The sequence below is a fragment of the Sorghum bicolor genome, chromosome 9, assembly GCF_000003195.3.
Source record: "Sorghum bicolor cultivar BTx623 chromosome 9, Sorghum_bicolor_NCBIv3, whole genome shotgun sequence".
Lineage (NCBI taxonomy): Eukaryota > Viridiplantae > Streptophyta > Magnoliopsida > Poales > Poaceae > Sorghum > Sorghum bicolor.
In genome coordinates this window covers 57,534,057-57,547,945 of record NC_012878.2, presented here as the reverse complement: position 1 = coordinate 57,547,945, position 13,889 = coordinate 57,534,057, and the positions used below count along the sequence as shown (strand labels likewise).

Here is a 13,889-nt window from a genome sequence, read left to right as displayed (position 1 = left end):
AGCCCCTGCAATGGACTTCCGACCGCCGCGTGGTGCCTGTAAGCAGAACAAGCGATACTACTACGGGCTTGTTTACCTCAACTTCACCAGTAAAACTGTTTTTTTTAAAAAAAAAATAGCTTCATGAGCAGCTTTCTAGATGAAGTTGAGCTGTTTTTGGAAAAAAATATTTTAAAAAATAACTTCATCAACCATTTCGTGCATAGATGAGAGAGAGAAATGAGATAGGGTTGTAATAAGCTACTTTTTTCAGCTTTATGCCAACTCATGTCTTTGTGAGAGGAGAAAAAGACAGTTTCACCTATAAAGCTGGTTTAGAAATAAGTGTTTGGCAAAAAAAAAACAGCTCACAACAGCTCATAAAGCTATTGTGAGTTGTACCAAACAGACCCTACAACTACCTCTCTGTGAGGGCAGCACGTATCAGCGGCTGACAGTGTCATCGGACCCCAAATAGGCAAATGAATGCTTAGTATTTATCCCTCACCTCACACCAGTCATCCAAAAGGACCAAAACAAGAAAAAGTAAGCTGCCGCCACCCAGTCATACTTGTTCCTTCCATGTCTTTTTCTTTTCCCTTCCCCTTCGGGATCATGCTCTCAAACAGCCTCTTGAATGGGTTACATCCGAACAAAATATAACATCTCAGTTTTAGAAGTGAAGGGAAACATAACATCCACTACAACAGTTCCTGCTTTGAAGTCAAGACGTATAATGATCTCCACGAGATCAGCCTTGCAGTCAGCAATTCTTCCATTACTGAACTTGCTGGACGACAAGTACAATTACATCTTCACAAAATCAGCTTTGCAGTCAGCAATTCCTGACTAATTCTCTGTTTTGCATGCCAAAATTGAATTAAGGAGTTACTTTGGATTACTTATTTTGTTGATCCCTCCTGCGCCACCAATTTACTATGATAGAATCGACAATGATCTGCAGAGTGTTTTGGACGTTAGAAATGACCCCACCAGAGAATGCAAGTGACACATAGCAATTATGTCTTTGGAATGAGAACCTGGTTAATGTGTGCAAAAACACAAGGGATGACTAGAAGTCCCGACTCCCCGAGGGCTCCTCCAAGCTGCTCAACCACAGTTATCATCACTGGCAATGTTTTCTACAGGAATAAGAAGAAAGTCAGACAAAATATTTTGATGTCATGAGAACAGAATAACAAATCATCTTGTTTTCCACGCACACAAACGGTTTTGTGTCTTGTACTTTTCGTATCTTAATACAATGACATACAGTTATCCTGCATGTTTGAGGGGGGGGGGGGGGGGGGGGAGCAGAATAACAATTTCACTTTTAGCTACTCGTGTTTTTGAACTTCAATAAAAATTTTTTGATTCAGGGCCTGTTTGGATACTCTCGTATCCATCTCAATCCACATGTATTGAAGTGTACTGAGGTATGTATACGACTGTAAGTTAGTCTAAGTTCCACCCAATCTATTCCAACGAACGTGGATTGAGGTAGATACGAGGGTATCCAAAGCCCTCAAATGGATCCACTCAAGCAGGTTTTCCAAGTTGCTTCAAATATAGTAACAGCTATGTGCCAGTAGTACATTCTTGCGGTAACTGGCCCGTAATAATGGATAGAAGAACATAGCAAACTTTACAGGAAGCATGCCAACTGCCCAATTAGATCGGTTTCTGTCAACACTAACCTGGTTAAATGGGCAATAATTTTCCTGTCTGCCTTTTCTAGTAAAGGCATTTTCCCCATTTGTTTCTCGTCTCAATAAAAACATGAAACTGTGTTTATTTACCATAAAATTCTGAAATATACCCTTAATCAATAAACAGTACTGTAATAACATAGACAATCCCAGAAGAGAAAAGCCTACCCTCATCTTCCCATAGTTGGCATGCTAACATTCAGCTAGCAAAACTGATAACTGATTACAATCACTTGTCAATGGCTTGGCCACTTGACTATGCTATGCCTTGCCCGTTAAGTTGGTAATTCAAATTTAGGATAAATTAGGAGATAAAAGGTCATTTTAAATAGCTTGGATTCTGCATAAGTTCAATTTGTTGGAAGGCCCCTCTAGACCATCCAGTTCATACAACTACAAACTAAACTGCAAATCCAGGGCATGATGGTACACAGTTGCTAACACCTTTGGTCCCGAGCTAGAGGCAATATCAGATAGGCAACCATATGGTCGCCAGCAGGAGTTTGGTTAGTGTCATTTACAAGCTTTCTGTTTATTTTAGTGATGATGACTGACCTGACTGGACACCAAAATGACAGCTCGTGTGTACTCTTTCTTTGCAAAGACTGAATCCCCTTTCTTTCCAAGACGTGACAAGATATGCAACATTGCAATGTTGAAAGCCAACAGTGCAAGATGTATAAGCCTGTGACAACAAATGTTCTCCTGTTAGATATTAAGGTTTAGCTAAATTCAAAGACAAGCTGCAGTTTGTACGGGAGGTAAAACGAAAAGGAAAAGACTATCCAGCACTATCGACAAGCAAGCTAGATTTAAAAAAAAAAAACTGTTAAGAACCATTGAAGCAGGGTAATCCTTGTTAATTTGTTTCCTTCTTATCGGGACAGAGAGTATTGACTCGACTCGATTGTTGATTACTCAGTAAGGCTGTGAATCCGAATAGCGAGTGTCACAATCCAACACAGCACCGCAATGACAGAATAATGTTATATGTACCAATAATACTGAATAACAGTAGGTGAGTTGTCTTAATGCAATGCCCAGAGTTGTCTTACCCCCACAGGTCAAGTTTTTTTTAGGCAAAAATGAATTTCATCCTCCCTTAAGAATTTGTTCGATATCCACATAACAAGATCTACAAACATTCTCATTATGATAAGCTCAGAAGGTAAACATACACTCCAACAGTAATAGCAGCAGCAAAAGCTTCCACTTGAACAGATAAGATTAGTGATCTTGATCTACTTATTTGAATCCATGGGACCTGTCAAATGAAATGTTTCAGAACTGAAAACAAAACATCAGAGACATGCAAATTTGTAATATATTGAACACAAACTGCAAAGCAACACCATCTAAAGAGCAGCTCTAGAAATCTTTCTCCAAAACAAAAATATTATCAGTTTCGCTCATTTGAATTTGAAGGTTGACTTCTGTAGTATTCTTGTTATACGGTTGGATCAACGCAGTGCCCACTCAACACTTGCTAATGCTCAACTTCAATATGGATAGGTCTATGTCTATGAATGCGTAGCTTCTAAGTTGCACTCTTGTCCTTGCTTCTCCAAAAGGAGCTGGCTGATTGCCTTGGAAAAACTACATATGAACCCAAAAACATGACAAGTTGAAGGACGAATCAGCCAGATATTATTGGTATTATAAAAAATGAGAACAATTCTTCACTCTATGAATTAGCCTGACTACAAGTCTACAACCAACATTTTCTACAGAAGCAGCATAATAAATAGAGCACCTGAAACAACCAATGAATCAAGCAATAAATTTTCATTTTTATTTTTTGTAAGCTCAAGTTAGCATTGCTTGATGCAGTTCTATTACCTACCTGTGTAGAATATAACAGTTCAATAAAACAAACAAATGTACTTGCCAAATGATGACTAGTCATGCAAATAAAGAACATGTCAACTGACTTATGTTTTGAATTAGAGATATACTAGGCTGAGAAGAACTGCATTTCCAACTGAAAATCCTTGTTGGTTTCTATCAACAAAATCAGCAATACCTACATAAGAGATACACGAATGGCAATTAATATTCATAACCTGGAGGGGAGGGACTGTCGATAAATGAAAGGTATTAAATTCTGCACACCTTTTGAGGCTTCTCGAGCAACCTGACAAAGAATGAATCATCATGAGTGTTTCCAGGAAGCTTCAGTTATTTCAGGCTTGCACTATAGTATTAAGACAGACATAGGGAGGGATGGTAAATTCAATTAGCGTAATCCAAAGTTAAAAACAGAAAACCATTATCAAGCACTTAAAATAGAGTAGTTCAAATCTAAAAACCATTTTGATTAGTCTGATGATTCAGTTCACATCTACTAGAGGAAAATGCAGACTTCGCCAAAACTGTACTCCTAAACTTCCACCACACAAATCATGTTTACTAGACTATATTAATCATGAAAGGCAGTTACATGAAACTTAGAATGAACCCTCTTGTTTTTCACTGCCAAATATTAAACTGAAAGGAGGTCTGCGTATAATGGGTGCGATCCTATTGTATTGAGATGAAACACGGAGATGCAGTGTGGAGTACAAAGATATGAATAATCACATACCTTCCCTATAATAAGAGGGATTAGAAGTCTGGTGACCAGACTTCTAAATAACTTCTCAGTAGGCAAAGACACACCAGCTCCAGTGCCAATGTATCTTGCAAGAGAAAGAGGTACCTAATCCATGATCACAAAGAAGAATGACCTGAGTGCACAGAATAGAAATGGTTTTTGCCTTTCAAAAAGTTAGTTTACATAGAAAACTAGGCAGGCTTATAATCCACACATCCTCCGTTTGAAATTACAAGGTGCATTTTGTTTCGTTAGGACAAGCCTTTGACCAGTAATTACTTTATTAGTAGTTTAATACATAACTTTCTGGCACCAAATTGATGTTACCAGATTCCTATTAAAAAATGCTTATGATTACGTTTTTGTATCACATAAATGACATATTAATGGAGTAATTATAGGTCAAAGCCTTGTCCTAATGAAACAAGATGCCCCTTATGTTTTTAAACAGTGGATGGTCTTGGGTTCAGGCCGCAGTTAACTTATATTACTACTATTTGACTCACGCAGAAATTAGCAGGGCTAATGTGAGTAACCAGTCTAAACTCAGATGAATACACTAAACATCTGGAACAGAACATGTCCATGCCAAGCTTAAGAGAAGAGATTCATCACAGTGCATTTTTTTTTATCTATAATCCAATTCATTTACATGTCTGCAGACTGATCGATTATATTTAAGAAACTATCATGTAAGTGGATATTCACTTGACATGTAAAACAAAAAAAAACACATGATTTCAATCAAACTCAGCTTTGGAAGACATAAAAAGTAAACCTTGCTATGGATCCATCAGCATTTTATGTTCAATGACTTCGGATCAAAGCTGTGTCCTGTGTCACTGAGTGGATTTTACAACCAAGCTAAGCCTATAATTTCGTATTGAGTGGATTTGCCTAGTCACTGATGCCATTTGCACATAAATAAAAAAAAATAGAGTAAAGCCTTGCTTACAATTATAATGCCAAGTAAATTGGATGAAACTGTCATTGCAAGAGCTAGTGCAGAATTACCACCAACAAGCTGCATAGTAGAAAAGATATATTAGATTGTAATGCTAGTCTAGCCATATAAGAAACTATGTGTAGTATTAAATGTTAGTAGATACTTGGGGATAAGTAGTACCTGTGTTAGTATGACTCCACTTGATAATGTTGTTGGCATGCAGCAAAATATAGCTAATCCTGTAAGATGCAAAATATGTCAAGCATACAAGCTACAAGCAGCACAGATGTATGAGGTAACCCATGGCAATAAGAAATGACAGAATGAGAACAGAAATCCATCAGAAAAGCATACATGTGCTTGACCCATTTACCAGTGATAAATTCACGAGGGAAGAACTGAACTTGCATGATAAATTGAGAAACAAAGGGTGTAAGCAGCAAAATAGATCCCTGAAATTATACACAGTAAAATAAGATGTTAGCAAACTTATTGAGGGTGCTTGAATGACCAATAGAAGTAGGGAATTGGCATCTCCAGAAACAACCAGAAAGGCAATTATACTCCTGGTAAACAAATAAATGCTATGGAATTTCCTGAAATTATATCTTGGTTCAAAACGGGATTGAGATATTTACAGTTATGACCAAAGAGCAGTATTAGAGCATGCAAGTCCGACAGCCACAAAATAAACATAAGGTCATACTAGTCCATATAATGCAGCAGGCCAAGCTTCTAATGCTGTACCAAGCTCCTTAGTTCGCAGGGTCAGTCCTATGAAGCCATAGGAAACTATTAGCTTACAGAAGTAACAGCACAAGGATTCACACGAATAGGTTAAGTAACCGAACCTGACATAACGAATATCCCAAAAGTGCTGAACTTCGACAGGGAGTATTCGTGAGCAAGGCATCCAAGAGTAGGATCTAGGAGACCGAGTATGACCCCACTAATGAGAGCTTAACAATGGGAAAGATGCAAATCAGTCCACGTAAATTCAAAACCGGAGACATTTGCATGCTTTTGTCAACTACATAGCAATAAACTGAAAATCAAGTATAGGCATAATAATCTCTATAGAGCAACTTCAGTCATTTAACATCAGATCATCCTTGATTTACACCAAAACTTTCTGCATTTCAGAAACAAACCCATCTGTCGCTGCTCCACTATATTTCTGCTGTCTACAGTAAAATTTCAGGATGAGATACAAAGGCTATTTGGGATTTGGAGCTAATAGATGCATTGAACCATTGTCAATTGTGCCCGAATTGGGTCATGGAGTACAGAAGCCCACCAGCTGCTGCACCATTAGGGAAACGGCACTCTTTTTAAGCAGGCAAGCATCGCATTACCTACGCAAACAGCAGTAAAAACTCGCCCATGGATACGCGATTAAGAATCAGCTGGGATCGCGTAGAAACTGAACTCACCAAGCGGGAGGAAGTTGCTACGCGCGAAGTTGATGAGCAGCGCGGAAGGCGGAACAGCGCGTTTGCCTCCATTACCACCGACCTGCGGAGCAGCCGAGCAAGCAGGCATTTACAACTCGACCGAAGCATACCCCTAGGAGTAGCGAGTAGCGTGTAACTTGAGGCGAGGGGTGGTCTCGGTTTGGACGTTACCGGCGAGGCTGCTCCACCGGCGGCGGCGCGCAGCAGAGGCCGCAGGCGAAGGGGCGCCGCAGAGACGACGGGGATGGACACGAAGGCGTTGGGTGTGGAGCACCGGCCGATGACGCTGGCCCGGGCGGTGAGGACGGATGGGCGGAGCAGAGACAGGGAAGGATGGTAGGATACCATCGCGGGGAATCGGAGACGAGACACGAGACGGAGGCCGGAAGCGGAAGGAGAAGCCGGCGCGCGTGGCGTGGCCACCAAAGAGTGGTGGGGATCGGGCGAGCAGCGAGCGGCCTGCGAGGGGCCGCCGGCCAACGGTTCGTTATGAGATCCAACGATCCTCGTCGCAGGTTTGTCAGATCGAACGGCTGACAAGACGAGTGCGTGCTGCGCCAGAGATTTGGGGATAGGGATGTGTCGTTTACCAGCCGCCGCCTCGCACGTGGTCGCCGCGCCGCCACCGTATCCCCGGGCCACTGGATGTCTTGATGCCACCGCTGCGTCCCGCACGTGGCTCGCCTCGCGCACAGCCGCACAGGCGGGTTGGAGCTGGAGCTGGAGACCTCCTCGCCGTCGCAGCCTCGCACGTGCTCGCCGTGCCGCTCTGCTCGACCGACTGTGGCAGTGTTTAGCAACGACGGGAAAGGCGCAATTCAGTCCAGCTAAGTTCAAAATTGGAGACATTTGCATGCTCAAAAAGGCAATTCTGAATTGAAAAAAAGAGAGACAATTTTAGGTCTAGACCAAATTAAATTATTTAAAATTTTATTAAGATGATTAGAAGTGGTTCTATACTTTTCTTTAAAAAATATTGCTAAACACCTAATAAAGTTTTTAATAAACCGCAAAAAATGTCTCTAAGGCTTATAAATTTTTTTGAGAAAGATTTAGTGGATAGATTGGGACACGATCAACTCAAATAAAATATTTATACCTTATAAAAATATTATTTGTAAACTATTATTTAAACTAGTATTATTTAGCTCTCGAAAAATGAAAAAATATCCAAAAAAAAAATATTAAAAATTAAAAAATTGATGTCTAATTTAATTCTGAAAACTTTTGTCAACAAAAAATAATAGATGCAACCATCAAGAATGCATTCAGCATAAACGCATATTGCGTTTCTTTTTTCTTGTTGTGTTTAGGCATTAATTTAGAATTTCTTTTAGATATTTTCATTTTCCTATAGTTAAATCTATTTTTTGAAAGCTTCTAGATATATTTTCAAAACTTTAAACATTTTATTTGGATCATCGTGGTCTAACTTGTCCCTGTACTTTTTTTCTTTAAATTTTAGGATCGTAAAGATACTTTTTATGGTTTAAAAAGCCTTACCAGTTGTTTACCAATTTTTTTAATTAACAAAATATGAAATTGTCTTGAAAACCACTTCTAACAGAGACAAAGAGATAATTGAAACGGCTTTCATCGTTGATCATTGAGGCAGATAAGCTTGTTTAATTGTGAGATTTGAGAAAGAGACCAGGACCCAAATAATAGTTCAACGCCAAATGACCTTTTACGCACAAGTAAAATCCTTGTCAAGAGTCTTTTTTTTCAAACTCACATTCTAAATCATTATCTAGAGAGTCATTTGAATAAAAATCACTCTCTATAAATTTCCACCCTCCGCCTTTCTAAAAAAAGAGAGTTTCTATATATCTTATGTGTATCCTTGGGAACATGACTATATTTGAACCTCTAATTACATTGGAGGATATTTTCTACCTCAATTTCTATTCTTGCCGATTAAGAAAAGTATAAAAATATTCTTCGAGTTGCTCTTAGAAAACAACAATACTTGGGCTAAGCAAACAGTTACTCTATTCGGGTTGACCACTGGTGTGTATTTCCGGGGCTCCTGTGGGTTCCAAACTCTCCGCAGCCCCGTGCGCACATATGACCACTGAACACAATCACTCTACTTCCACTTTGAATACTCAGCAGGCAAGTGCCCGGCCCGTGGCCATTGCTGCTTCCTGGACTCTTGGTTCTTTGCTGATCGCTTACTTGTTCTCAGTTCATTAGTACTTCTATTTCATCAGCTCATTTGCTCTGTTTGTTTAATTGGTTGATCGAATCTGTATTTCGGTTGGCTAATCTAGAAAGCACGGCGAAAATATGAAACAAAACGACAAGAACGCTATCAGAACGAGATAGTTGTACATGTATTGCAATTTGACACACAATTATTTGGGCGCATTTGGTGAATCAGTGGCGGTGCACGAACGAGAGGCTTACGACAGAACGTCCAGCCCCTAACACGGTATAGGCTCCACAGTGATACTCGTCAATCAGTGATTAAGTTAAGCCATTATCGATGCTCCTACTGTCCTACTACAATGCAAACCTTGAAGAGGCCTCGAGAAGCATCCACCAATTCCATGATGCATCATGGGACCATTGGGGACGGTTGGGGGAAGTTCCGTTCCGTTCCGTTTCGCGCCGGGCGCCGTCGCCACGACTCGACCCGAAGCAGCACGAAAGGAAAGGAAAGGAAACACGAGTCGCGAGCTGACAAGAAGAAGCGAGACGAGCCAGTAGGAAAGCGCCAAGCAAGCAGCACCAGAGGCAGCAACGCAGCGCATCCACTCGACCACTCATCATCGTCCAAACACCCGCGGCCGCGGGCGGCTGGGCTCGCTCCACTCCCCTTGCCCCGCAAGCACAAGCAACAGCAGCCCAATGGCCGCCGCCGCCGCCGCCGCGTCCTCCTCTGCCGCCGCCTGCTTCCTCTCCCCGCTCCCGCCGCCACGTCGCCCGCGTCATTTCCTCAGGCACCTCGCGCGCGCCGCGGCCACCAAGCCGGCGCCCGCGCCCGCGCCCGCCTCCGCCTCCTCGCCGTGGCCGTGGGCGCGGCGGCTCGGCTCGCTGGTCCCCGGAGAGACCGCGGGCCGGCTGCTGTCGTCGGCCGCGGGCTCCCTCATCGTCGCGCTCGCCTCCGCGTCGCTCGTCCTCGGCGACGCCGGCGCGGCATCCGCGTTCGTGGTCTCCACGCCCCGGAAGCTGCAGGCGGACGAGCTCGCCACCGTGCGCCTCTTCCAAGAGAACACGCCCTCCGTCGTCTACATCACCAACCTCGCCGTCAGGTGGGCCTCCCCGTCGTTCCGTGGCTGCCCCTCCCGACCAGTCCCCTGGCCTCTGCGTCGTGTGTCTGAACTCGGGAGCCCTCAGCTCCTCCGGATTGCAACCAGAGGCTCGAGGATGCTCTAATCTCTTCCGCGTACTTCGTGTGCAGGCAGGACGCGTTCACCCTCGACGTGCTAGAGGTGCCACAGGGGTCCGGGTCGGGCTTTGTCTGGGATAAGAGTGGCCACATCGTCACCAATTTCCATGTCATTCGTGGCGCGTCAGACCTCAGGTTGGTTCGGAGGCTGGATGCTTTCCTACTACGCTTCCTTTGCTCAGATCAAACATCAAAGCTTGTCAATTCTAGTATTAAAGGTTAGGGTCGCTGGTGTTTCATTAAAATATGCTCTAGTCTTCCAATAATTTCAAGTGGACAGAGTGGGGGGAAAGGAGTTGTGGTGTTGGTAAGCTGTGGCAGCGCAATTACTGATTGACAATACCCAGCAAACTACAAACAGGACCCATTAGTAATGGTTCATTATCAATTTGGCTCCCTAGAAGACCTGGTCGGAGTACTTGTCCAAAAGGCCGATATTTTAGTGTAGCAGAAGCAACATGACACTTGTTCAACAGCTTCACTATCTGGTTGTTAGAAGTTATGCAATGCCATCTGCATTACAATTTTAGAAAAGGTACTGCTTACTCTAGAAGTTCCTTGCATCCCAATTTCAAGAAGTGAAACTTAACACTACATTTTGAGTATTTTAATGCAAAAGAACTAATTCTTCAGGCTATCAATGACATAAACTTCTGACTTTTTCTAACCACGTTTTTGTGTTAGTTGGCAATGCTCTGCAGTTGTGTCATCTCACTGCTAATGTCAAATGATCTCCACATGGTCTGATACACGAATGCAAAACATCCATATTTGTTTATATATTTTTTTCCGGTGTCTTTTAGATGTCGATGATGCCTATAGATATGTAATGGTGAAGTGAGGTTACAACTGATAGTTTTATGCAGGGTCACACTTGCTGATCAGTCAGTGTATGAAGCGCAAGTTGTTGGATTTGACCAGGACAAGGATGTTGCTGTTTTGCGTATCAAAGCACCAAAGGATAAACTAAGACCTATACCTGTTGGTGTGTCAGCAGACCTACTGGTTGGTCAGAAAGTATATGCCATTGGAAACCCAGTGAGTGCTAATAACACCTTTCTTCTTGTTGTGTTGCTTATAATACAATGAGATTATGTGTACAACATGGTTGGTTTTCTACCTTAGAAGTTAGAGATAGATGTGGTATCTTAGCTTTTGGTTGGTGCTCTAACTTTTTATGTACTTGCTACTAGTATTCCTGATTTTTTTTTCTTATTTTAACCTTGAATTCTTGATCCATGATAACATTTGCATAGACTACTGCTGTTCTTGTTTCATGAATATGTTGTTAGGTAGTGTTTAAAGGTAATAAGTAATAACATACCAGAGTTGCAGCAAACAAGAATATGATCATATAGAAAAATGATGTGTATTGTTTATGTGTCCGCGCTCCACAGACCAGAGTTTGACACAATTCCTGTGTGGAACGATATGATCTTAGCTCGGCTAGGAAAATTATTGAACTTCAATAACAAGGGCGAGTTCTTTCGATAATGATTGCAGAGTTATTACCAATTTACCTATAGTCTAAAACATTTATTACTTTTTGTGTTTGCAGTTTGGCCTTGACCACACTCTTACAACAGGTGTTATCAGGTGGAACATTGTTTGTTAAGCTGATTCATATTTGTCTGATTCATATCGGAATGCACTGAGACTCTGTTTTTCTGTTTATGCTGATGCCCCTAGTGGATTGCGTCGAGAAATCAGTTCAGCTGCCACGGGACGTCCTATACAAGATGTGATACAGACTGATGCTGCTATCAACCCTGGTAACAGTGGTGGTCCACTCCTTGATAGTTCTGGAAACTTGATAGGTGTAAACACAGCTATATACTCACCCTCAGGAGCATCATCTGGCGTTGGGTTTTCCATTCCAGTTGATACAGTATGTACATTTTCAACTCTGTTTTCTAAAAATCTGTCGACAGTAGTAGTTCACTCAAGTCAGTGCCTAAATTCACTTTAGTTTTGTTTCATTCTTCCTTGCAGTTAACTCACATGTTTTGACAACGACACAAATAATACCCTATTTTCAGGTTGGGGGCATTGTGGACCAACTTATAAAATTTGGCAAGGTGACCAGACCTATTTTGGGAATAAAGTTTGCCCCTGATCAATCTGTAGAGCAGCTTGGATTAAGTGGAGTGCTTGTCTTGGATGCTCCTCCAAACGGACCAGCTGGCAAAGCGGTGAGATTCCTTTTGTATTTCCTGATTTGGTAATGACTTAACTTGAAAGCAGGGATTTCTCGGGGCATGCTATAATTATGCTTCAGTTTCACTTTTGAGTTCTGTACTATATTATTTTTCAGATTATACATTCTCTATGCCTAGTTACAACACATCCAACCATGGGAAAACCTTGAGCTATTATTTATTAATACACTAGATTGTAGCTTCTGTTAATTTTTCATGCGTGTTTGGAACTAAGGGCAGCTCAGAAAACAAACTGGACATGAAAAGCTATTTTTTCAAAGAAATTTTCCTTCTTCTGTACTTTTGTCTAACGTAATGCATTTATAAATCACGTCTTTGCATCATACAGCTACTGTGGCTAAAAGTTCTACTTCTCATGTCGTTTTGATCAGGGTCTGCAATCAACCAAACGAGATCCCTATGGCCGGCTTATCCTGGGTGATATAATTACCTCTGTGAATGGTACAAAGGTAACAAACGGAAGCGACTTGTATCGGATATTGGATCAGTGTAAAGTTGGGGAAACGGTAAGATTTTGCTTTCTTACCTATACATGTTTATTCCTACAAAAGAAGAAATTTGACGTGCTTGACCGTTGCTAAGACACTGAGTTACATGGTGTTTAAGGTGACCGTGGAAGTCTTGCGTGGCGATCATAAAGAGAAGATCCCTGTGGTCCTGGAACCGAAGGCTGACGAATCCTAGTAAACCCAGGTTCTTCTGTACCATAGCCTCAGTTTCTCACTTAGGTGCAGAGGCGCAAATACACAAGGCGTCTTAGCATTTTCGCCTGCCACGGGATTCGTTCGTTGTACATAATTCATGCCTGTAGATCTCACTCTCTCTTTGTCTGGTGGAAAATGGGTGTCCAGGTTGCCGTAATGCCGTCGTCCGCATTTCCTGTGTGCGCTATAGCATGTACGCATCCTATAGTGCTTTAGAGTTTATAGATGGCCTACCTTATTAATACGAGATGTTCATCAGATGACCATCCAGGGAAGGGAACTGCAGGTCGATGAATGAATGAACTTGCTGATATCACAGATCACCTAAACCTTTTTGACCAAAAAAAAAATACGTGCTGGCTTTTATGCTGGAGCAGTTGGCATCGTTGCAATTGCAATCCTAGGTGCGATCCCGGAACACAACAGGGATCAATGTGATAGCTATGCCGTGACCCGTGACGTGCCATAGATCGCTGGGGTTACTATCCTACCTACATTATCTAGAGCTTGTCGTGGAAATCGGGAAAAAAACAGTTGCAGAAAAGGAGAGGACTGAAGGAGATGTCCCGTTACGCGCGACAATATATCTATCTGGAGAAAAAAAAAAAGGGGGGGGGGGGGGGGGGGGGGCTGGGAAACTAGTTTGCTACTTTGCTTTATAGTCACTTGCTAAAGTTTTGCATCAGAAAATCTCGGAAAGGAGCGACCGAAAATGATGTCCGCGGAGAGGAAATGACTAAGCAGCAAGTACATAGAACATGTCACGCGGTTTTTCTCCGATTTTCTATGCCGTGTAGTGTAGTACTCCCTATAATAAGTAAAAAAATGCAATCATCATCGTTCGAGTACTCAAGCCATGGAACAGTGTTTAAGGTAGGCCATCTCCACGGA

The 13,889-nt window shown here is 42.0% G+C and overlaps 2 protein-coding genes across 3 annotated transcripts; one reads left to right on the top strand and one right to left on the bottom strand.

Annotated features, from left to right (window-relative positions):
- Positions 303-7,091, bottom strand: LOC8074616 (probable sodium/metabolite cotransporter BASS4, chloroplastic). Of its 2 annotated transcripts, XM_002440233.2 has the most exons (14): positions 6,853-7,091; positions 6,661-6,742; positions 6,079-6,186; positions 5,934-6,001; positions 5,601-5,679; positions 5,408-5,466; positions 5,237-5,305; positions 4,273-4,386; positions 3,801-3,822; positions 3,644-3,711; positions 2,867-2,952; positions 2,244-2,373; positions 1,020-1,121; positions 303-937 (listed from the first exon to the last, which is right to left on the bottom strand). In XM_002440233.2, exons 1-14 carry the CDS (start codon positions 7,027-7,029, stop codon positions 878-880), a joined length of 1,224 nt encoding a protein of 407 aa, XP_002440278.1. In that variant the 5' UTR covers positions 7,030-7,091; the 3' UTR covers positions 303-877. The 2 variants fall into 2 exon arrangements, with proteins under 2 accessions (XP_002440278.1, XP_021302451.1); XM_021446776.1 differs by lacking the exon at positions 6,853-7,091 and having other exon boundaries at positions 6,079-6,582.
- Positions 9,398-13,311, top strand: LOC8064691 (protease Do-like 1, chloroplastic). The gene is made up of 8 exons (XM_021448292.1): positions 9,398-9,938; positions 10,088-10,210; positions 10,942-11,113; positions 11,634-11,671; positions 11,765-11,963; positions 12,115-12,267; positions 12,666-12,800; positions 12,901-13,311. The coding sequence occupies exons 1-8, from the start codon at positions 9,535-9,537 to the stop codon at positions 12,976-12,978; spliced, it is 1,302 nt and encodes a 433-aa protein (XP_021303967.1). The 5' UTR covers positions 9,398-9,534; the 3' UTR covers positions 12,979-13,311.

Excerpts from the sequence above, each read along its gene's own strand:
- LOC8074616 (XM_002440233.2), bottom strand. The coding sequence starts at position 7,029 with ATGGTATCCTACCATCCTTCCCTGTCTCTGCTCCGCCCATCCGTCCTC. Across the intron at positions 6,002-6,078 it reads TGGGATATTCGTTATGTCAG|GACTGACCCTGCGAACTAAG; the intron begins GTTCGGTTACTT and ends ATGGCTTCATAG. Across the intron at positions 1,122-2,243 it reads TCATTTTGGTGTCCAGTCAG|AAAACATTGCCAGTGATGAT; the intron begins GTCAGTCATCAT and ends TTATTCCTGTAG.
- LOC8064691 (XM_021448292.1), top strand. The coding sequence starts at position 9,535 with ATGGCCGCCGCCGCCGCCGCCGCGTCCTCCTCTGCCGCCGCCTGCTTC. Across the intron at positions 9,939-10,087 it reads ATCACCAACCTCGCCGTCAG|GCAGGACGCGTTCACCCTCG; the intron begins GTGGGCCTCCCC and ends CTTCGTGTGCAG. Across the intron at positions 12,801-12,900 it reads AGTGTAAAGTTGGGGAAACG|GTGACCGTGGAAGTCTTGCG; the intron begins GTAAGATTTTGC and ends ATGGTGTTTAAG.